Genomic DNA, 24299 nt, shown 5'->3' on the forward strand with positions numbered 1-24299 from the left:
TTGAAGTGCGGCCTGGCATGTGGATTTCTATCTGTCTCTCTGTGTTCATTGTCACCTTGATTACAGTCCAAGTACCTCTGTGGGGGTGTGGCTTGCCCTCCTTTGTTTCTTCTCATTGGATTAGACGAGCAGACAAGTGAGACGGACTCAGGAGGGAAACATGGAGGAGCATGGATGGCAGAGCATCTCGTCGCCTTCCACTCGAAGGCTCCGCCAAAAAGTTCATTCTTTCTTTTTCCTTTTTTTTTTTTTTTTTTCCTTCTTTTTTCCTTCTTGTCCGACAACTCATACTGCCATTGAAAGGTTGTTCAAATCTAGAGGGAACAAAGTCGACACCGAAGCTTGATCGTAAACTCCGGATTTCATGGTTAGACCCCATATATTGTATCCCGAGCAGTAGATCAGTCTGTTTGGGGGCCTAGGCTCCAGCCCTGAGAGGAGTGGGGCGAATGTAAATTAGATGGGTGGGCGCTGCTCCCTAGCCTCAAAATCAAAATGAAATAACAAAGTTGGGAAGGAGCTAAGGCCTTTTTTTTTCCCTTCTTCTTCTTCTTCTTCTTCTTCTTAAGTTCAATTTCTAGTTGGGACAATCACAAAATTCTATAGTCAAGATTAAGGCTCGTGTGCTGTGAGCTAGCATTCTGAATCAAGCGCGATTGGTTCTCACTCTTATAAGCGTCTCATGGTCACCATATCTCTCCACCTTAGGAAAAGTACGGTGTTTCCGTGTCCTAACTTGAGCCTTCCATGAGTTTTTTTTTTTTTTTAAATTATTGTTAATATAGTTACAGCCGTACGGGTCATGTGATCTTTTTTAGTGATTCTCTGCTAAATCGTTAAGTTTAAAGAATGATAAGCCATGGGTAGACGCGATTACATATAATTTAGTGATGTATAAGATTATTATTTTCGATTATACTTCAAGAAACAAAAACCTTCCATCCTACGCCATTTGATCAATGGTACTCCGACAGATTTTTTATATTCGATTATCGGCCTTCACTAGAATTGCCTTTTATCACCGTACATATTCTTTATTTGTGTTGATGTACTTTCTAGAGTTCTGTGAGTGGCAATCCTCGATCGTGCCATTGAGCCCTATGTGACAGTACAAGGGATCCTACCGATCTCGCATTTGCTTTTTACAAATAATTATCTTCTGCTCTGTTGGGCTATTTTTCAAAATGCTGTGATTCTCTACGGAATTTTGGAGGATTATTATGCAGCTTCTGGCTAGATGGTGAATCTTTTAAAGTCTTCGGTCCACTTCAGTTCGAAGATCAGGGAGCAACATAGGTAGGTGATTTAGGATCTCCTGGGCATCACGAAGTAGGTCGGGGCCCTCCAATATTTGAGGGTTCCTATCATGGGGTGGAGGCTTTGGAGGTCTGATTGCTCGGAGATGAAGGCTACCATCAGGGAGCATCTATAGGGTTGGTAGTCCAGGGCCCTCTCGATGATGACCAAGATTACTTTGGCGAGATCGATCCTCAGTGCCATCCCAGTCTACCTATTGTCCCATACTATTTTGCCGAGGTCTTTCCTTTTGAAGCTCAAGTAGCTCTTTCGAAACTTCTTTGTGGGGTTCACATAATGGATGGGGAGGTATTCATCTCCTGGCATGAGATATTGCATGTCAGCTAGTCAGTGAGGGGGGCTGGGGGTTCATTCTCTTCTAATCAAATGGCAGGTCTTGATTGTAGACATGCAGTGTGCTTATTGACTCGACATGATGGCTTTTGGAGTTTGATGATGTGGGCCAGGTATGGTCATGGGTCTCTAGAGGGAGATACCCACGTCGGCAGGAGGAGTTCCTTTGGAAGGAGATTTGCTCTCGCCCACGTGACATGATAGCTCATATCAGTTGGATGGTGCATGATGGATGGTTGATTGATGTTGTCCGGGATCGATGGATGGTCGATATTATACTTTCTCACCAGCCTATCTTCATCAACATGGAGGTGGGGGACAAAATGCGGGTTCATGACCCGCTTCAGTCGGAGGGGAAGAGGTGGAATGTACAGGTGGTGAATTAGCTTTTTAGTGGTCAGTTGGTGGAGATGATTCTATCCCAGTCAGTTCTCTTACTCTAGGGTCTAGATGTTAAGATTTTACGATTCTTGTATACATCCATGGTGGCAGTTAGGGACCTGTATGACCTCTATAGGAGCGAGCTAATCAGGACTTTAAATGGTGCTTGGATTTGGAGGCTTCGAGTTCTCTCAAGGGTCAATTTGTTTGTCTAGAAGGTCGCCTGGCATTGGCTTCCAACCAAATCTCTGCTGAGAGTGTGTGGGATGGACATTCATTTTGCATGTCCGTCTTGCTAGTCGGAGGAGATGATTGAATGTCCTTTTTTTCTGTTCGAGTGTGGCTCGACTGTGGCAACCGGTAAACCTCTTTCCTGTTCAAACTTCTAAGGACTGGTCTAATCTAATTTTCTTGGAGATTCTACGATGGAGTGGGGAGCTTGAGGATATGAAATTTGCTAGCATTAGAGCGGCCTATATTGCCTACCACATCTAGCTAGCCTGAAATGTTGGTCTATTTGAAGTGAGATGGTAGTCGACTAGGATTGTGTTTGAAAAGACTTTATCTCAGGCAATTGAGATATGGACATATTGCAGTCAGGGTCGACCTTGAGGAGTTGGGACATCTAGAATCTCCTTTCTGGTCTTGCAACACCTTGTAGAATTTATATCACTTGAGAGCCTCCATCCCTAACCTTCTTCAAGATCAATTTTGATGACGGTGTGACTAATGACAGTAGTGAAGCGGACTTCATGATCAGGGGCCTAGACTCTGGATTCATTGCGGTCAGTGGAGTTTGTTTATTCGAGACCTCCGTTTATAGTGTGAAGCTTCGAGCCACATGGGAGGGCATTTTCTTCATGCGCTTGGTTCTGAGAGCTGACCAATTAGTTGTCGAAGGAGACTCAGCCACAGTCGTAAACTAAATCTATGGTCAGAGGGTAGCTTTCTCCAATTCGTTGGTCCGAAATATCTATCGTCTGCTCATGGCATGTGCCTCTATTAATATTAAACATGTCTATCAGGAGACGAACTCCGCGGCCAACTAGATTATGAGTTTTGTAGCTGATCATTCTAGAAGTTATGGCTGGACTGATGTATTTCTTTTATCAATGACATTTTGAGATATCTCTCTTTCTGACTCTATGGATTGTATTTATATTCGTTGTGTAAGGATTTTTCATCTCAGCAAATAAATAAATAAATAAAGGCCTTAGAATTTGTAGGAAATAAAGTTAAATACCTGTTCGCCACACCACGTCAAATTCTCCAGAAAAAATCTAAATGAGATATCTACTAGAAGTTAGTGTCAGGAACAGTATAGATTAAGATATCAAAAAACAAGTGTCCCCCCAGACCCACATCAGTCAGTATATTGTTTTTATAAGTTCCCCTCTTTTTTTTTGGTGATCACATCTTGTGCTTCTTTGTCTTCACACAAGTTTTCATGATTGTATATGTTTCTGAAGAAAAAAAAACTGCGAACTCTAACGTTACAAACATTTTTTTCTTCATGAAACGTTCAAAAATCCGCATCCCTTTTAACTGTTCGAGAAATATTCAAGCACCTACTGGAGCGAGGGGGAAGGAGTCGAGGGAGCACCGCCTAGAGAATAGAGGTCGACGGATCATCGATCGGCGCATGCATTTGATGACGTGGGCGATAGGCCCGATTCGGATACTTTGACTTCAGGCGCCCAGGGTCGAGTCGGGGGTGATAGCCTTCCTATGTATTTTTTTCTTTATTCTTTTTTCTTTTTTAAATTCCCTTTTGCCCCTTTGCATTCAGGAAATCTGGAATGATTGTGGGCAGTTGTTTGGAGTTTACAGAGCAATATTGATGTTAGATCCGCACCGACTGAAAATCATAGAACCACATAACACGTAAATTGCTGATGCTACCGCATGAATTAACCAAATGTGAAAAAACGCGAAAAAAGACACCACTTACCACATATACAACAATCCTTCTAAGTATACGACCAAGGAAGTATAGAGGGAGTAAACATTGGTTCCATGCATCCATCACGGGTCATCGACCAAACTAAACATGTTATTGTTAGGATTTGACGCCTCGAGATTCAGCCCACAGCAAGGTTCGCGACGAAAAACGGAGTCCAACGAGACCAAGATCATCTGAAACGGAGCTCGGATGGAGGAGATACGAGCTTTTAAAGTCGGCATGAGAATCGAGGCGGCGGAGGACTGCCGGCGGCGGGCGGCAGCGGCACGGCCGCAGGCGGCGGCGCACGGGACGGGCGACCCAGGCCCGCGAGAGACGCGCGACCCAGGCCCGCGGCCCAGGCGAGCGCGCGGCCCAGTCCGCGCGCAGGCCGGTGCGTGCGGGTCGGCCCAGGCCCAACAACCTGTTGGCCCCTTTGCCCCGGTCCACCGTGGACCGGGTGGTCCACGGCGGGGCCTGTGGACCGCGTGGGCGTTTCCCACGCGTTTCTCGCGGTCCACGATACTATTCCATGGATCGATCGCGATCGGATGGCTCAGGGAGATTCCGGTGATGATCCGACGGTTCAGGAGGCTGATTTGGCTTGTTTAGGACTCTTAAACCTAATCTAATTAGGTTTAAACTCTGTTTAACCCTTTAAAAGGGCCATGTGACGAACAGAGGGTGTGTGGTTCGGGTTTCTCACCGTACGAAGCCCGTACGAACCCGAGAAGAGAGAGAGAGGTGGAGAGCGCTGAGAGAGAAGGAGCAGAGGCTCCTGGACAGCGGTCGCCAGACTCTTCAGGGGTTCAGGGGGGTCTCCAAGAGAGAGAGAGCTTTTGTGAGGGGAACTTCAGGTGAGAGAGAATTGGGTGTACAAGGGTTGAGGGTAAGGTCTCCTCTTGTAAAAATTTCTTTTTCATAGTGAAGTTTGCATGCCCCGTGGAGGCGAGCCCTTTTGTGGCTGATCCACGTATTTTGATTGCTTTTCTTTTGTTTTGTTTCTTCTTTCTTCATGCTGCATCGCGTGGTACTAAAAAGATCTTGGGAGGTGATGTCTTGGCCAGACATCCACCCAACAAGTGGTATCAGAGCAAGATGGTACAAGAACGCAAATTGCAGTGGTGGTAAGCAAGATTGAAGATGGAGAAAAGAGGAACAATCAAGATGGAGATCAACAAGTTTGATGGTAAGAGCAATTTCTCTTTGTGGCAGGCAAGGATGAAGGACGTGCTCATCCAACAGGGGTTGATCGATGCTCTCTTGTGCGATGAGAAGCCGACCACCATGGAGGTGCGGGATTGAAAATGGCTACAGATGCAGGCGGTGAGTACTATCCGCATGTACCTGACGGATGAGATGGTGATCCATGTACTGAGTGAAACTTCCCCGACGGTGCTATGGTCGAAGCTCGAGGAGTTGTACATGGCAAAGTATCTCACCAACACTCTTTTCCTCTGGAGGCAGTTTTACCAACTGCGGATGACTGAGGGACAGAGCGTGCAGGAGCATCTGAGCCACTTCCAGAAGATCCTCACCGATCTTCTCAGTGTTGGCGAGAACGTTGAGGAGAAGACCAGGGCGCTGGTTTTGCTGGCGTCGCTTCCCCCTTCGTACGAGTCCTTGGTGACTGCTCTTCTAGTGGGAAAGAGCACTATCAAGATGGACGAGGTCACCGCGGCGATACTCCAGAACGAGGTTCTCAGGAGGGAGAACCCAGCTTCGAGCTCAGGTGGCAGTAGCTCAGCTTTGGTGGCTTCTGGAGGAGCAGGAGGCGGTAGACGGAGTGACAGGAGATCGCAACGAGGGCGATCCAAGTCCAGAAGGGACTTGAGCAAAATCAGGTGTTACCGGTGTGAGGAGTTGGGGCATCTAGCCATAGATTGCCCTTAACTGAAAAATCGGACGGTGGCTGCTGTAGCGACGGTGGCAGCGATTCAGATGGAGATGTCCTGGAGATATCTGACGAGGTATCTATTTTTTTTCAGCAGTGGATATTAGATTCTGCATGCCCCTATCATGTGTGTTGCAGAGAGGAGCAGTTTGACTCCCTGGAGAATAGTGAAGGCACTGTATATCTGCCGGATGGATCGAGCTGTGCGATCAGAGGCATTGGGACGATCAGCTGGAGGACACATGACGGTGCAATGAGGAGATTGGGGGAGGTCCGATACATACTTGATTTCAGACGGAATCTTATCTCACTTAGCAGACTGGATTCGAGAGGCTACAGAACGGTAGCTGGTGGAGGAATCCTGAGGGTGCTACGCGGCGATAGGATTGTGCTGGAGGGGAAGAAGGGGAGGAGAGGACATTATTACCTGGCAGGGGGCCCAGTGCGAGGTGGAGCTTCGGGAGCCAGGTGGAGCCCAAAGCGAGGTGGAGCTCCAAGAGGCGGATCGGGCACGAGACAGGAGATTTGGGAGGACGAGAGGCGACGTCGCAAGGTGAGATTCCTATTACCGCAGGATGATGCCCCGAGCAGATCTCAGGTCAGGAGGAGCACAGCATACGACGGAGATGGGATCGAGCAACCTGGCTCGACTCCCATGTTTGCCCATCCATGATAAGCAGGCGATTGCCCCAGGGCATGGGGGCGAGGAGATCCAGAAGCTCTCGGAGTTTGGAGGAGACCGAATATCGAGTCGAGGTGGAGATTGTTAGAATTTGACGCCTCGAGATTCAGCCCACATTGAGCCCACAGCGAGGTTCGCGGCGAAAAACGGAGTCCAACGAGACCAAGATCACCTGAAACGAAACTCGGATGGAGGAGATACAAGCTTTTGAAGTCGACACGAGAATCGAGACGATGGAGGACGACCGACGACCGACGACGGGTGGCAGCGGTGCGGCCGCAGGCGGCGGCGTGCGGGATGCGCGACCAAGGCCCGCGCGGGACGCACGACCCAGGCCCGCGGCCCAGCCGGAGGTGCGGCCCAGTCCGCACGCGAGGGCCCACGAGAATCGAGGCAATGGAGGACGGCCGGCGACCGACGACGGGTGGCAGCGGTGCGGCCGCAGGCGGCGGCGTGCGGGATGCGCGACCAAGGCCCGTGCGGGACGCACGACCCAGGCCCGCGGCCCAGCCGGAGGTGCGGCCCAGTCCGCGCGCAGGCCCTCGCGCGCGGGCCGACCCAGGCCCACGGCCTGCTGGCCCCTTTGCCCCGGTCCACCGTGGACCGGGTGGTCCACGACGGGACCTGTGGATCGCGTGGGCATTTCCCACGCGTTTCTCGTGGTCCACGACACTATTCCGTGGACCGATCGCGATCGGACGGCCTAAGAAGATTCCGATGACGATCCAACGGTTCAGGAGGCTGATTTGACTTGTTTAGGACTCTTAAACCTAATCTAATTAGATTTAAACTCTGTTTAACCCTTTAAAAAGACCCTGTAACGAACAGAGGGTGTGTGGTTCGAATTTCTCGCCGTACGAACCCGAGAAGAGAGAGAGAGACGGAGAGCGCTGAGAGAATAAGAGCAGGAGGCTTCTGGACAGCGATCGTCAGACTCTTCAGGGATTTAGGAAGGTCTTCAAGAGAGAGAAAGCTTTTGTGAGAAAAACTTCAGGTGAGAGAGAATTGGATGTACAAAGGTTGAGGGTAAAATCTCCTCTTGTAAAAATTTCTTTTTCATAGTGAAGTTTGCATGCCCCGTGAAGACGAGCCCTTTTGTGACTGATCCACGTATTTTGATTATTTTTTTTTTATTTTGTTTCTTCTTTCTTCCTGCTACATCGCATGGTACTGAAAAGATCTTGGGAGGTGGTGTCCTGACTAGATATTCATTCAACAGTTATCTCCTAAAATAAAATTCACCGTACCGGTGCACATTACCCTGCACCAGATGTATGCATCCCCGTGCTGATACCAGGCCAAGACTTGGTACAAAAAATGTATCAAATCTCATCATGCTAAATAGACTAAGGTACCAAGCATACTAATGTACAATACTAATAAGAGATTCGGTACTGAGATTGTGAATATTACAAAAAAAAAAAATTAAAAAAAAATCATAGAATAACAACTATTTTCGACTAAAAAATTACAGGGAACTCTCGGTCAACAAAATGTTTAGCCACCAACATTGCTCCATGAATAATTATAAACAATTTCAAAATTCAATTTCGAAGAAATGCAACCGTGCACACACGAGAACCTGCCACACCACCAAACATGATGGTAGGATATGTCCGGACATGATCAAGGTAATGGAAAACAGAAGGCTCGCTTCCCGCCCCTTGGTCCAGGTCCTGCATGGTATGCCTTCTTTTGTTGAACTTTTCCACCTCTTGCAACAACTCATCTTTTGTGTTGTTACAAGATGTAATGACCTGAAATACGTACACAGCTCCATCAAAATGTAAAAGAGCAAAAAAAAACAAAACAAATATGATGACCTATGATGAATAATTAAAGCATAATTAGAATATGGCATGATATTGACTTCCAAGCCAATTGAACATAAGGTGTAAGCGTAATAATAACAGAGCATTCAGATCTCAGAAAACAGTCCAGGTGATATAGAGTACCAACCAGTAACCCACCAGGCACTACCAAGTCTGATACTGACTCCCAATATATTGTCCTGAAAAAATGATTTTACAAAGACCATGAAATGACTTCAAATAAAATTTTTTTTTTTCTAGACCAATAATAATTAAGAAGTGCCAGATAATATTAATATCATATCCACCATGTGATTATTCTTTATTTCTAATAAACACAAAATTTGCACCAAAATACTGTAAGAAATGACAGCAGCATTAATCAAAACCTCAGGTAGATACACCTGATTCATACCATTGCTCACCCCATAACAGCAAGTCAAGACAGTGGGGACATATGTAGTTCTGAAAAGCATGAACACATAATTCATCCAGCCCTTTATGCGGTTATGTATCAGTTGTGATGAAGACAATCATTCAATCTTTTTCCCATTTTGTAAGGTAAATTTGATTCATTCAAAAATTGTGGAACATTCTGATGTAATCTGAAAATCAAAACATAACCAAAGCAATATCCAGCAATTAAGTACCTAAATTTAACTTTCTAAGCAATATTACCTTTTGACAGGGCCATCTGGATGTAATCCAATGGCATCTAACGTGCCTTTGTCCATTACAACATTGAATTTTTTGTCCAATTTTGTCTCCAGAACATCATCAACCTAGAAGAAGCGTGTCAAATAAAACCCACAAGTCAAATCATGCAAATATACATAAAGACAAAATCTTAACAGATGATGGTAACACTTGATAAATTTTTAAGTCCAATAGCATTTCGAAAGCACGATGATAGGCAGAGTAGTTACTCAGTCATACTTGTGCCATAAACTGAAATAAGATACTAGACTTCTATTTTGTCAGTGTCTAAAAGACTTCAAAGTTTATGCAACCTACCATAGCAAGATCATACACAGGCAACAGTGCAGTGGTGTGTATTGCTCGTGATACTCAGGAAGTTTGATGGGAAGGCATCCTAAAGTAAGAATTCCTAGCCATTTTTCCCAAATTAATGATAAAATTGTGCTCCACGGTAATTAGCTGGGTCCTAACTGAAATTAAATGCATGTGGTCTTTTAACTTCAGCATGGAATATTTAAAGAAAGAAAACAGAAGATGCGCACAAACAGGAAATGCTCCGCTTTAATGCTACAATAAATCAACATTTCTTGGAAATACCAATCAGAATCAAATCCAAGGCATTATCCTGGCTCAACTTTGACTCCAAGATTTTTAACCATGGTCTAGACTAATTTAAGATAACATGAGTTTAGTTACAGAGTATAACAATATCATGCAAAAACTGCAAAATAACTAGTCTGGTGAAACTTAACAAATACTAGTCTTTCACATGTCAGCCAGAACTAGATGATTCAAGTAGCACCGAGCTGTCATGTATCTAACTTCGCAACTAGCCGGGTTCACCACCCTGGTGTAGGTTGCCTGGCTTCTCTATGGACCAGGTGATGCACATCTGAAATCATTCTACATAAATTCTGGTAGCAAGAAATTTAGTCCACCCTCAAAACAAGCCAGAGAGAAAATGCTGTCATCAGCAACTAGGCTCATGATTTCCTCAGCAAGTGTTTAAAGATCTTCATGGCCCCTGAAGTTTACTGCCCAGCGAAGTCTGCATGCAAGTCATTTCAACAGCCAAGGGCAATGTTGAAGACAAATTTATCACCAAGATTGAACCACAAAAATTTGGCTGTCGCATTATGGATCAAGATATGGTTCATCAATTTTGAGAATGTTTTACAGGTTGCTTTCAACCAAATATACCTCTCTGAATGATGCCAAATTCCAAGAAATGACAACTTTCAGAAAGAAAGGATCCTTCCATGAAAACTTGGAAGCTATTGATTGGTACAGAGACCTACTACCTAATAGGTTAAACAGTTTAAGCTCATGTAACAAGGAACAGCCCTCTACAATTTCACTGAACCTGGAAAGTTCCCATACGAAGAAGGAAGAAAATAGCAAGTGATAAGAGGAATAATATTCATATCTGGGGAATAAACTAGTACGTATGACCATGCAAAATTTCTCATTTTGTTTTCATTGCTAAAGATCTACTTTTAAAAAAGATGCATTAACAAGTAGATGTAAAGCCTGCAGTTATGCCACACAACATTAGAACAAAGTTCACCCAGAGATCTAGCAAATAGAGATGCAAGATGTCAGAAGACATGGCTAAAGATAACAACAATATCTGCATATAATAAAATGACATATTGTTATTTACACATAAGTAAGACCAATGATGGGCCTTCAGATACATTTAAAGCTTACAAAACAAAATTAAAAAAAAATCATTCATGTAGAAACAAAAAACAATAGTAACTTAAAAATGCTGGATATCTCCAATAACAATGAAAGAACGGCACAACACCTCCGGGCAAGCTTTCAATGTCAAACTAGAATACCAACCAGGCAACATATAAACAAGAAATTGCTTAGAAAAAAAATACTAAGGGTCTGTTTGGTTGTTTGGGCCCAAAATCCTACAGGATTCATGGGATTGAATCAGCATAATCAGAATCTTAGTTCGGGCTGATTTTTCTGATTGTGCTGGCCCAATCCCATAAATCCTATAGGATTTTGGGCCTAGACAACCAAGCAGGCCCTAATTATTCAACTGCCCAAGGAAGATCAGAAATTATCAATATATATGTGCGTGCGTGTGTGTGTGTGTGTGTAACAGACCTAGAATATTTGCCATGCATGAATGCTTGCATATGCATATCTATGTGTATTTATGTATGCATACATGCATTGGACAAATTGTAGATAGCCTGAAATGAGAACGATGATCCAGCAGCATTGCTACATATTGAAACTACGACATACCAAGAAGTTTATATGGGGAAATCCATCACGAATTGCAAGGTTTCGTGCAAGGTCGATTGCTCCTTCACTGTAATCAGTTCCCATCAAATCAGAAAACCTAAAAATTCAGATCAGTATTAGTTCTGACATATTGCACATATTCAAAGAGAAGAGTGTGGAATGACTCGGTCCAATTGCTACTTAAAGATCCAATACATTACTTGGTCCCTATAAACATATTCACTAGTAACTTTTCAATCCTAAATAACATAAAGCAGTAAATGCACAGTCTAATACTGTTTGGTTGAAACAGGTATTTGTTGACTAAATTGCAGGAAGTGCGGGTAGATTTCAGAGTACAGGACAGTTCCTATCATGAAGGCACCACAAAACATTGATGATTATAAAATCCTTCAATTTCTTCTATCTAGTGATTTAACAGGATAAATATCACTAGTACAAAGGACAAATGTTGGGACATATCACATATCTTGGAAGCCAATGCCCACAAAAAAGCCTATATGCCGGTACTGCATCACCATCCCGTGACCTTTCCAGATATCTAATATCCTTTTTATCTCTATTGTCTTGTAACACCATTGGTACATTTCAGATCAGCAGGGTCGCATCACCTTGATATTAAATATTGATAAAGTTGATATTAAATACTTCAAGGATAAAAAGAAAAAGCCAAAAGTGCCTAATCCCATTGCAGTTCCTGACTCTGTGCCTCAATAATTTACATGATCTAAAAAGAAAAATGGGCATCTCAGAGCACGAATCTCCTACCGTTGCAGGGTCTATGGGGCATCAGATTTATACAGCCTCAACCACACGTGGACAGGCTGTTTCCATGTCTTGGATCTGTGACCTCCAGGTCACAATGAAGCAAGCCTTATCATTGCGCCAAGACTCACCATCAACAATTTACATGGTTTTGACTGCATCTAACTAATTCATTTTCTCTTTGGTCTATAAGAAGATTTTTTTCCCCCGGAATTTTAGTTGGTTACTTTTGTTTCTTTCTTTTTTTTTTTTTTTGGGGTAAGGTTGGTTACTTCAATTGTTGCTAGTATAAAAGGTACATAAATGTTATTGGCCTAAACAGCCTGTAATGTTGCTAGTATAAAAGGTACATAAATGTTATTGGCCTAAACAGCGTGTAATGAATGGTGTATCTGGTGAAATTGCTGCAAATAGTCATAATGATGATCTGATCTGATCTGTCTTTGAATATAAAGAATTTAATGAATCAAGCGGCAAAGCTGCATATGAAACCAAAACAAGTGTTGCAGTCGCAAAAATTGGTGAGAACAGAAAAGCATTACTTTTTACATAACCTCATATCTTTCTCTTAGAGTGCACTTGGATTTAACCCCATATCTTTCTCTTGCAATGTACTTCAAGTATTATATAGCCAACCTGTACCCACTTCAACAAATTCCAGGAAGTGCAAGACATAACATCCTCCATAACTTATGCACCAAAAGAAACATACTGGAAAACATGTGAAGTCTATGTGCAAAATAGAGTCATCAAACAGCATAAAGCGAACATTTGGTAAGAATACCCCTTTTTTGCAAGCTCTTGCAGAAGCAGACCATTCCCAGTTCCAATGTCAAGCACCCTCCAACTGGACAAGTCTTTGGAGGCTTCGCAAGATTCAGTTTTGAAATTGCTGTCGTCAGCTGCATTCCAACCTTGGGGCATGTTGGCACACAAGTTTTTAGTCCAAGTTGCAACAGTATTCATGACTTCAACACCAAACCTGAAACAGAAAGTTGAATCAAATTCTCAATATTACATAGAGAGAGGGCGAGTAAGACAAACAGCGACTATAATATTTGGGATTTTGAACTCAAAGTATTACCAGTAGTACATGGCCCATCTATATTGAGAATCCAGAAAATCTAGAATATAAAATACCTAAAACCCAAAAATAATATGTTTTCAAGGCCCCCACCTATATAATCAAGTGGTCAGATAGAAAAAATGGCTTGGTTTGATGTATGGTCTGGGACTGGAGTATCCTTTACTTGTTGGCAAGTGGCAGTCTGTGCTTCCAGAAAACCTGTAGTTTGCCAACCTATATTCTGTCCCTGATTAAATTTGTCACTGTACATCTCATTTCTCTCACAGCAATCTTAAACAAATCAAGCTACAAAATATGGGAGAGTAAAAAAGGCTAGCACATTAAAGTACATTTTGGCACGTTTCTAATTTAGAGATAGCTCATTCAGTATTCAAATTATCACATAAAGATGCATTAATTTGCAGCATACTAGCATGTACAAGGATTTTGTTCATTGTATGACAAAATTTAGGGGAAAGTGAGATCCAAACCACAGGTTAATTGACCAAATTGGGCAAAGGATTCCAAATGTTATGGCTTGACTGGCTTAAACTGCTGTAGTGAAAGCTTGCTTATATTTTTTTCACATAAGTTGCTTGCAATATCATAGATAAATAGATTCTTAAAGGTATTGATGCACGAATAGGAACCACTGGGCTGATTAACAGGGCACCAGTAAATACAATTAAAGGTATTCATGTGATTGCATGTGAAAGGTATTTGCACCATAGCAAGTTCTCATAGACCTCTGAACAAATTACAAATAATGCAGCTACATATTCTAAAACATGTAGAGTTACTTGCTATTGATCCAGCAAAATATGTTTAGTAAATTTATAAAGTTTATGACAACTTTAATCAAGAAGTATGCCTATCATCAGTCATCAACAAAGAATACCATATATAGAGCAAACATCCATAATCCATCAGTAATGCATGAAGCCGATCAGCCATGTCAACTTATAGGGGCATACTTCAGCCACCGGCTAGGACCGAACATATAATTCGGCCTGATAGGGATCTTCCAACCACATCAGCATACAGGATGCTGTAATAAATTCATAGGTGATCCATTGGGAGCTGGGTGTCACAGGTCAAAACACAGAAACGGTCTCTCTGCATGTGGGTTAAGGCCGTATACATCTTACCCTTCCCAGACTCTGCAATAGCAAGAGCCTCATGCACTAGGTCATCCTGAACAAAAAATTGTATTTAATTTGTGTTGCACATATGGGGCAGGCTATGAACTATTTTATAAATAATCATACATTCATACCTTTAGTTTGTTAATAGCAATTCCTCCACTCATATATAACAAGTAAATCGAACATCTTTTACACGTAAGTAAACTAGAAGGATATGTACCATCACTGAAAGGTTTAACATATGTTGGCAGTTCACATGGTAATCCAAACAGACTGAAAATAACCAACAATAAAAGATAGATAAATTCAGATGATTATTATACAGAACAGTCCATATCTGTGGATCATAAGATTAATTATTTGAACTATGAAGCTGCCTCTTAAGTCAGCATTTTTGAGTACTACTAACCAAATTTCACCAGCATGGCCATGTTCATGAAAATTTGCAAGATCGGCTGCATAAGAAGCATCCCAGTAGCTCTGGAAACCCAACATTGATGCTTCAACCTCACTAGCATCCAGCTCATCCTTATCAGAACTGTTTCAAGAAATTATAATTTTTAAAAACCAATTATCAGGGAACTCAGCAGTAACATTTCAGCATGGTCATTTCAAACGAATGACTAGTACTTTACAACAATACTTAGAATGAATCATGAATATAATTCCTTCTATGTCAATATATTGACTAATATAATTCTAAGTAGTTTAGCAACTCCACATGGAATGCCAAAGCAAGAGTTTGCCAGATCTTAAAAAATAGAAATGAAACAACTGTCTGACAAAGGCATCCAATTTCGAGTCTTGGAATGAGAGAGGAAAAGCATAATTGTCTTGACAAAACAATGTCTCTAAAGGACAACACCATAAAATTAAAGTAAGAAATGTCCATCAGGAAAATCATACTCCAGCAGAATTGCTTTAAGTGGAAGGATGAACAAGTGATCACATGTGGTGCATTTTTTGCCTCAAGGGATTGCGACGCTCATCAACACAAGCACAGCTCTGGTATCTAAAATCTAGGGTTTTACAGAAGCCACTAGCATTGCCAAACGAAAGTAAGGATGATTTCAGATGGGTTGCAAGTACTTTGGCAACACTATTTTTAGCAAAATGACTTATTTATTAGAATCATTTGGCCATAAATAAGTTTTAATGTTATCAGCTATTTTAGTTATTTATGTCATTACTTATGGTTTGCAAAAGATCTGGATTATTTTTTTAGATTAAGTTTGCATGCTTAAGAAAAGCATGATCATGCATCAAAATAGAGTATAATGAATAACCGAATAAAAGTTTCTTGTTATGGGAAACTCACAGGTGTCAATATAGCAGTATCTTGGTGGTGGGCTCCTCCATTAAGACCTCGAATAAGGAGATGGCAATCAAGATGCCATAATCGAAAGGAAAGAGCATAAAGTTTACCAATGCAATGTGATTCTGACCTTCATTGGGCTAGATGAATGAATGGCGAAAGTGCAAAACTTAATAAATCAAAAGAATTCATAACTATAGAAGATAGACAAAGTAGTAGCCTTAAAAGCGCTCATGTGTACAGCATGTTGTCTATGATGCACATGCTTTGTTCATTTATAGACTACATTAGTATCCGTAGCACACTGCACCCATATGTGTGGAAACTTAGTCAGCTCTAGCTCTGCATGACTTTATGTATGCTTTGTTTGTCCATAGACTACATGAGTATCTGCAATTTATTTAGATAGTAAGCATGCTGCATCCCTATTTGTGGAAGCATGGTCAGCCCTATATGACTTTATGCAATATATATATTTGAATTGGACTTAAATATTTGCTCCAACACATATGCTCCTCAAGTTTATGATACCAATTTCAGAATAGACTTAATGACCTTCAGTTGAAAATTTCACAAGCTTACCAACAAAAGAGCAAGGTCATCTTCAATGATCCAGCCACCAGATTAGAACCTAACACCATAACCTTCATTGTATGCCCTCATAAGCCAGTTTGGTTTGACTATCAGCAGGCTTCAACTATCTAATCATTAGCAGCAGCTAAAGAATCATTGGAATCAGCAAATCCATATGTTTCTCAATCCAAGTGCAGTCAGCACATGCAAGTATTTTTCACAATGGTTCTTCCTCTGCCCACCTCTAACCTCTAGCCAACATCTGAAAATATCAAGCAAACAATCCACTTCTTCACATTGTGCTCTTTAATTTTTTTCTCTGCTTATTTGAGAACAATAACAAGATCTCAAACTGCCTTCCCTACTGAGGCTGATCTCAATTTTTGTATCCAATTTCCATCAAATCTAGATAATTGTTCTTTATATGTATTCATTTGGCAAGACACATCAAATCCTGGTTCTCCCTGTATTGATGTATCATAATTAATTCCCCCCTCCTTCCACACCCCCACCCCCATCACTCATAAGCCTTGGAAACTATTAATCTGAGCCCTACAAACCCTGATTTAAACATAATGCACCTACCTAACCCAATTTACATCATTTTGCAGCAATGGGCATTTTATGCTGGAATTTTTGGATTTATTCATCATTTTTTTGTGTTTGACATCCACCTATAATCCGCACTACCATGCTGGATCATGGACTGCACTACAAATGTCCCACTACTTGCGCATGATGAGTCTGCTTGCTCTCTTTCATCCTTCTTTCACTGCGGTTTTGGAGTTTTTGCCAATTTGCTAATATATGTGCTACACATTGGCATCCTTTCCATAGCCCAAATGGTCCTTGTGGGTATTAGAGAGCCTGCTTTGCCAATTCTTTTGCTCCTTTTTGAATATGCTTATCAATTAACCTAGGGATCCAACAACTTTTCTCTACCTTCTTTTTTTTTTCTTTTCTTTCTTTTGTTTTCTCCTTCCTTTCTTTCTTTCTTTCTTTTTTTTCTTTTCCTTTTGGGTTTGGGTTGGGGCGGGGGGGAGGGGGGGGGGCGTGTGGGGTTTTGTGGATGTCAGCTTTAATGGCAACCATCAAGTTTGTGGTGTCGTCAACTATTCATATCCAATATAGATTAACTTTCAAATTGATGACAAGCTGAATTATTAATCAATAGCAATAATCATATTTCTTTTATAGGAAACCAAAAAGTATGATGCATGATCCCTCATACAATGTGGTACGGAGTGATGGGGGGAGCATAACCAAAGAACTATTGGGAGGTCCTGATCGTAAGCATTTCAAGATATTATTCGTGATTGTAGTTATGTAGAACGGGGGTTATAGGTTCTATGTTTTGCAGGTGTCAGCTCTGACCATTTACTTGAACCCTTGGATACCTAGACTTGTAGCACCGGCATCCAGGTAGTTCATTTAAATTATTGTCAAGAACTCATGTTGTATCAAATGGCTGCCCCAAATAGTTATCGTCTTGGTCAGCCTGAGGGGTGTGACAGTCTGCCTAAAACATGGTCCATGTCTGTCTGTTGCAGTAAAAGCACAGATATATGAAAAACTAGGAGCAGTCACAGCCTTGTTCACCATCACAAGCTGCTTCCAAGTGCAAATCTTTTCTTGCTTAGAGGTCTAATGACTTCTGATACTGCTTTCATACACCATTTCTCAGGCCCGCCTGTATCAATGAAACAATCAGGAGCTCCTTCTGCTTCCTGTATTGCGAAACTAATTTACAAATTGGTCAGCATAAACGATCTTGATCGTGATTCACGACCTTGAAGCCAAACAGATCAGTCGATAGCTGTCACTTTTATTCATGACGCCAAAGTTACTCCAAATTCACCATCTTAAACCCAACTAACATGGTTCTTTCTTTTTTCAAGAAATTTAGGAAAGAACCTTTGTGCAATGATATGTTAGTATTCTGCAGGCGAGCAATTAGAATTACAAAATCCCAAGAGGTGATTTTCTTGAAGTTTCCGGAAGGAAAGATTCGTCTTTTCTTTCCTTTCTAAAAAGGACAATCATCATTCCTAAACTCCAAACAATCACTAAAGTCCAAAATCTTAATCTAATCAACTATCTGATCGATGTGATCTAAGTAATTTGAAAAGTTTCCCCGACCCAGACACCCAAAACACATTGGGAAATCGATTCATCATAAGCTACTTTAAAGAAACAGATCAAGAAATCCAAAGAAAACATCAAAAAGAAACCCAGATCCCCAAACTCCAAGAACTGGGAAGAGAAGGAAAAGAAAAGGGGAAACCTGTAATCGAAGGCGGCGGTGGCCGGGAAATTGCCACCGGCGAGGACCTCGGCAGCGTCGACGTGGCGCTGCTCGTCATCGACCGTGCTCCCGTACTCGCTCTTTATGGACCAGGAGTCTGCGGCCACGGACCGGTCGTCGTCAGAGATCAAATCGGCGGTTGTCAGCTGGCGTGGCGGGAGCAGCTCGGACTCCTCTGGAGGCCACCGAACTCCGGCCATGGGGCGCAAATCTCTGCCGCTCGCTGGAGGTGGGAGCTCGGAGCCGGAAAAACCCTAGGAGGGGAGACAGAAGTGGGGAGGAAAAGGGGTGGACCGCGGGGAGCGGGGCAAGAAGAGAAGAACGCAGACGTCCGAATGCAGTTTTCCCGTGGGTATGGACTATGGACGGATTAACCTTGTACCACAGACCCGATCTGCCGACTTTGAAAGCCAGTTGTAACGGTTTCGGGGCCTTGTACGTTACGCTATACCTATGAATATACATGCATGCATGTATATGCATACTAATCTTAACTGGCCAAATTTAATCAAATTAAATTTGCTCTAGGTAATCTGAACCGTAGGATGGAATGTTGATGAAGCTTTCATCTCTGTATTACTATCATCATGTATATTCTTGGTCAAATTTCTTCTTACTTTGCATGATTTATTCTTACCTCCCATCGATTTTTTCTGTAGCTTTTAAGGAGGTATTTGATTCGTAATCGAAATCGAAATGGAAATACGAAATGGAATGGTTTGAAATTGAAATCGGAATGGTCAAATCCTTCGAAATATTTGATTCGAAATCGAAATCGAAATAAAAATTTGAATTCATAGAAAAAAAAATAGAAATTGAGTTCTATATAAATTGAGTCGTTTTCATCCTACTCTGAAATCGAAATCGAAATGGGACTCTTTCCAACCAAACGATTGGAATGAAAGTCACCTATTTCGATTTTGATTTCTGATCCTTACTCTTTTCAACCAAATATCTCTTTGGTTTATTGGGTTTCAATACATCCATGCGTATAAAATAGGCCTTTTCAGATATAAAATGGTATTTCCTCATCTATACACACGCGCAAGAGATATTTTGTCGTTATTCACTTAGATCTGCTAATTTAATAATATTTTTTTATTTTGTAGTTTAAATCTTCTTGGTATCTTCTCCTTTTTGATGCTCTTGCATGTCATAGTACGTCACAGTCTCCTGTGCAGCAATGGCAGTCTCACCATATCATCATCCAAGTCAAGACATCTGATGTCGTGCGTGGCTGGCCAAGAGAGGGTTTGGATGCTAAAATATTCAGTGTCTGCTTAATTTAGTGGCTCCAATATTGACCTGCGATAATTTACCTAATGGTTTTGGTGACAATATTAACCTTGATCTGCTGATATGGAAAGTAAGCTTTAAAATACTTAAATTCAACTCCGCAGAAATAATTAGACGTATTATTCAACTTCAATGTCAGCTTCAAAATAATTCTTTCCCACGTCTAGAACAGCTCTTAAAATCAACCAACCATCTAAAAAAATATTTGCTTGTCCTTTTTATATTCAATTTCCCACATAACTAAATAATTTTTTTTCAAGATGTTATCATCTCTAAATTTTCGGAGCATTATATTTGGTGTAACCTGGCCATGATTGCAAGCACACAAATCTTTTTCTAGCACCAAATATAAGGTATAAATTATATTTTTTTTTATTCCAATTTGTGAATAAACTAGCTATATCCTCCACTTAATTCAAATATCATTTTTAATAGATAATCCCTAATAGTTTGAAAAATTATGAGATAATAATTCTATTTTTATTTTTCATAAAAACCTAATAAAATCCATATATTTGTGCTTTAAGAAGAATTGACAAAACACTCCTATGATTTTAATATCACGGCTGCCCAAAATAGCCTTTGTCATGCTTTATACTTAAATTGCAGTACAATCTATCATAGATGTCTAAGAAAAATGCTGCATGGAGGATCGCATGAATTCTCTAGTAAGATTATGTGGCAGGAACGGGCGAGATGGGAGAAGAGAAGAGAGATGGCATAGTCAAACAAAAATCTTAGCCAACTTTTTATTATAAAATATATATAAAGTTGATAACTAATGGTTTGGACTGTTTATGAACAAATAAGGAATCCATGATGTTAGAGATTCTACGAAGGTTTACGGTTAGAGGAACAAATCTAGACTAGTACGTGGTATCCCCTTCTTTGCTTATACATAGATAGTATTAATACTACAACATAAAAATTTATTTATGGCTAAGCTCATGAATAAACTGATCTAAAATACCAAAACAAATATATATATATATATATATATATACTTAAAACTTGAAATTCAAGATGCCATTCAAAATCTTAATCAAACTATTAAGATTCAAATAAAGATCAAGATTGTTAGCAATCTTGATCAACAACACATCATCGAAATTTTCAAAAAGAGGGCCGCACCATACTTATAGCAAAAAGTGTTAAAAAAAATACATTTAATTATAAGAAGCTAAAAAAATAATTCTAGAAATATTACTAATGGTTGTTGATTAGTCGGCGCAACGAGGTTGGTGCAATCCACTAGGATTGATATGAGTAACGGAGGATCAATCAAATATTTAAAATTTTATTCACGACAAACCAATATATGGAACTTTCGGTGTGAAATACACGGAGCAAACAGACTATTAAATATTAAAAATTAATGTTAAAAAAGAAACAATTGAAATGAACATAAAAACCCTATACATATAAGAATACATGATCACGGTATTTGTTCCGATCCGAGGATGATAGGATGGACCTACAAAAGAAGTTTTTTGCTGAAAATTTTTCAATAAGAGTCTTTTGATGCTTAAGTTAGTTAAGGATCAATGAATATATAGTGAAAAAAAAAAGAAACAATAATGAGAATTAATAAGAGAGGCCCGAGAGATTCGGGAGTTATCAAAGAGCCCCTTTGCCTCTCCTTATTTATATGCGAGGTCGGTGATCATTTTCACGGTAAGCAACAATCATATACGTAAAGGTCATGCCCTCCGCATGCAACACATGGCTGGAGTGAGTTGTCGCATGATAATTTTGGGCACTTTATATATGCTATTGTGATCGGATATCAATCTCGAGCATAATGATCATCAAGTATCACGAATGGTGGGATTGCTATTTTGGGCCATCTGCATAGATCGACCGTTCGAGCTGGACTCTTTTTGGCGTGGGCTAAGGTTAGAATCTTTCCCACATCAATATTCTCTTTTTTTTTTGGATAAAATTCTTCGCATCAATTCATTCAATATACGAGAAAATATCTTAGTTCAGACATAAAAATCTACACCAATAATCTTAAAATACTCAAAATATATGTATCTTTTTTCCTTTTCAAATATACGAACTCTTGTTCGGGAAAAAAGCTGAAACTTTCAATACGCGCAAGGGGCAGCGCACAGAATAAGCCTGCGAGATATTTTAGGAGGTCATTTCACCCTTAATTAATTTACGCCGTTGAGGAAAATGTCCAGCAAATTGGTAATATACCACATTTATTTAATTTTCTGACCATTCTAAGATGCTAACAACGTCATTCTCAAATCGCAAAGTTCCAAGTCCATTAGAAAAAATACCAAATCTTTTTAGAATATTCATTGGATGTATATATATGGTGATTTTAAGGAATATGACTATGTCACTTACCCAAAAAAAAAAAAAAAAAAAGGAATAAGACCATGTCACAGAATCACCCCATCACTGACCAACTAAATAATCTTAAAAAAAAAAAAAAAGAGAGAGGCTACGTCTGAAATCTTCTTCCCCTTGATCACTAAAAACTCATGATAAAGAGGCACCATATAATTCTCATCTTGAGCCGATGGCCTCCTCTGCGATCGTCTCCAACGTCGGTTTCCTCGACCGGCGCATGCTCAACCTGTACTTAAACTCCCCTGTCCCCATCGCCATCGGATTAACGTCGTTGCCCGCATCATCCAACTCCGGCCCTACCACTGGATTCGCCGGCGACCCTTGCGAGGAGGAGGAGGAGGAAGACTCCGGCAGGACTCTCGACTTCCGGACTTCTTTATTAGCAGCCAGAAACAATCTGGCCATATCAGCCGCCATTACGATAGAGTTGAGTCTCTTCATAGGCATCATGACGAAAACTTCACCCATCTCCAGGTCCTCGTCGGCGGAGAGCGCTGCGAAGCGCCGACCGAGCTGCATGGAGCGCGAGTTCACGAGGAAGTGGCCGGGGGTGTCGAGCATGAGCTCGGCCACGTTTGCCGTCCCGTCCACGATACGCCGGACGTCGCCGCTTGGCAGGATAACCTTGATGGCTCTTGATCTGCCGCCGGGAACGGCGGAGATGGCGCAGGAGATGTAGTTGCCCATTGGGAGGTCCAAAGAAGAAGATGAAATTAAGGAAGTAGCCAAGATTCGTGTGGAAGAGAGAGCAAGAGATGGAGAGATTTGGGATTGGTTTAAAGGCAAGGGCGGTCAGCTGGCAGGATACGCGTAGGAGAATAAGAAAGAAGGGAAAGGAGGAAAGGTTCACGTTGGAGCTTGCGTGGACGCATGGTTACGCGTAGGAGAAATGGGAAAGGGGGAATGGGTCGGGTCGGGTCGGGGTTGGAACTTTCGAACGAGAGAGAGTCTCACCTTCCTTCGCGCGGATCCACCGTTGGATCATCCACTGATTGCTGTGACAACCGTGTAGGCAGATGAATGACGCGCTCGGAGTGTTTCGAGATATGTGCGACGGGTGATCCAACGGTGGACTCGGGAGAAACAAGTCGAAACCCTTTTTCGCGGAAAGATGCAGCCCCCTCTCGAATGGATCCTGCTGGAGGCTGGGCGGACCGCATGGTTGGTATTACGCGTGGAGCCCACCGCGGTTCCGGGTTGGCGGGCGCCAGGGCGGCGACGGTAGGAGGAAAAGCCGAAACACGTGTGAAAAAGAAAAAAAAAAAGTATGTTGACGTGTTTGTCTGTAGGTATCTTTCTGAGAGACGAAATGGAAGTGAGAAATTGAGGTGTTATTTAAGAGTTTTTAGTGAAATCTTGCTGGCTTGTGAGGGATCAAGTATTCAAGTAACTAATTGGAAGTAAAATGTGTGAAGTAGTTGGAGTGGAAGATGAGTTTGTTGCATAATTTGTGTTTGGACCATGCAATACATTGATGAGCGAGAAATCATCTTTCTTATCTAAGTTGAATTATCTCCTAAGCCGACTTTGAAAGAAAAAAAAATATTTGTTGATTGCAACGATTATGTACTTTGCATGTAATGTTAAACTATGATGTATGTTGCGTAAGTCATATTTAGTATTCTTGTATTGATTTTTTTTTTTTTTTCCTGAGCATATGATTGCTCAGGATATTAACAAAGTTGAAGAATATGGATGTTTATATAAATATTGATTGATAGATAGCTTATTGGTGAAATTAGATAAGTAATATGAAAACTTTGACTTGTTAATGCAAAATCTAGAGATCAACAGTAAACACTCATGAATACGAAGGTTTTGACTTAATTACTAGTGGTTGACAATTGACATGGCAAGTCCATGATTCAATCACCCGCTAATTGACTTACCAACAAACGCTCCACCATCTCATCCGCCTGTGTCTTAATATTTATTACTCATTAAAGCGAAGAAAGCGATGTTTTTTTTTTTTGGTAATATCTAAAGCGATGTTTCTGGAACTTTTTCGTTGTTTTTAAAGAGAAAACGTCGATATTTCATGCTAGATCTCTTAAGCCGAGTGGATGACACTTTGACGAGTCACTCATTGTTGTTGCTCAGACGATAACTGGGATCACGGGTGTTCTGCTGGCCGTTGGGT

At 41.3% G+C, this 24299-nt stretch overlaps 2 protein-coding genes across 6 annotated transcripts; both read right to left on the reverse strand.

The window, feature by feature from the left end:
• Window positions 1-7869: 7869 nt before the first annotated feature.
• Window positions 7870-18864, reverse strand: LOC105046957 (uncharacterized). 5 transcript variants are annotated; one of them, XR_012139024.1, is made up of 8 exons: window positions 18476-18864; window positions 14713-14841; window positions 12862-13074; window positions 11328-11424; window positions 9039-9142; window positions 8776-8965; window positions 8509-8560; window positions 8152-8306 (listed from the first exon to the last, which is right to left on the reverse strand). XR_012139024.1 is itself a non-coding variant. In XM_073252563.1 (7 exons), the coding sequence occupies exons 1-7, from the start codon at window positions 18694-18696 to the stop codon at window positions 8094-8096; spliced, it is 1029 nt and encodes a 342-aa protein (XP_073108664.1). In that variant the 5' UTR covers window positions 18697-18861; the 3' UTR covers window positions 7870-8093. The 5 variants fall into 5 exon arrangements, 4 of the variants coding, with proteins under 4 accessions (XP_073108664.1, XP_010924016.1, XP_073108665.1 ...); XM_073252563.1 differs by lacking the exon at window positions 8776-8965 and having other exon boundaries at window positions 7870-8306; window positions 18476-18861; XM_010925714.4 differs by lacking the exon at window positions 8776-8965 and having other exon boundaries at window positions 7870-8306; window positions 12877-13074; window positions 18476-18859.
• Window positions 18865-22070: 3206 nt separating this feature from the next.
• On the reverse strand, window positions 22071-22945 carry LOC105046976 (uncharacterized). The gene has a single exon (XM_010925733.4). The coding sequence runs from the start codon at window positions 22844-22846 to the stop codon at window positions 22316-22318; it is 531 nt and encodes a 176-aa protein (XP_010924035.1). The 5' UTR covers window positions 22847-22945; the 3' UTR covers window positions 22071-22315.
• Window positions 22946-24299: the final 1354 nt, after the last annotated feature.

Source organism: Elaeis guineensis, chromosome 2 (assembly GCF_000442705.2).
Source record: "Elaeis guineensis isolate ETL-2024a chromosome 2, EG11, whole genome shotgun sequence".
In the NCBI taxonomy this organism is placed as follows: Eukaryota; Viridiplantae; Streptophyta; class Magnoliopsida; order Arecales; family Arecaceae; genus Elaeis; species Elaeis guineensis.

Bases quoted from the DNA above. Each gene is read 5' to 3' on its own strand.
- LOC105046957 (XM_073252563.1), bottom strand. From the start codon at position 18,696: ATGGCCGGAGTTCGGTGGCCTCCAGAGGAGTCCGAGCTGCTCCCGCCA. The intron at 9,143-11,327 runs GTATGTCGTAGT...CGCTTCTTCTAG, and splicing joins TTCCCCATATAAACTTCTTG to GTTGATGATGTTCTGGAGAC. The intron at 8,307-8,508 runs GTTGGTACTCTA...TACGTATTTCAG, and splicing joins TAGTGCCTGGTGGGTTACTG to GTCATTACATCTTGTAACAA.
- LOC105046976 (XM_010925733.4), bottom strand. From the start codon at position 22,846: ATGGGCAACTACATCTCCTGCGCCATCTCCGCCGTTCCCGGCGGCAGA.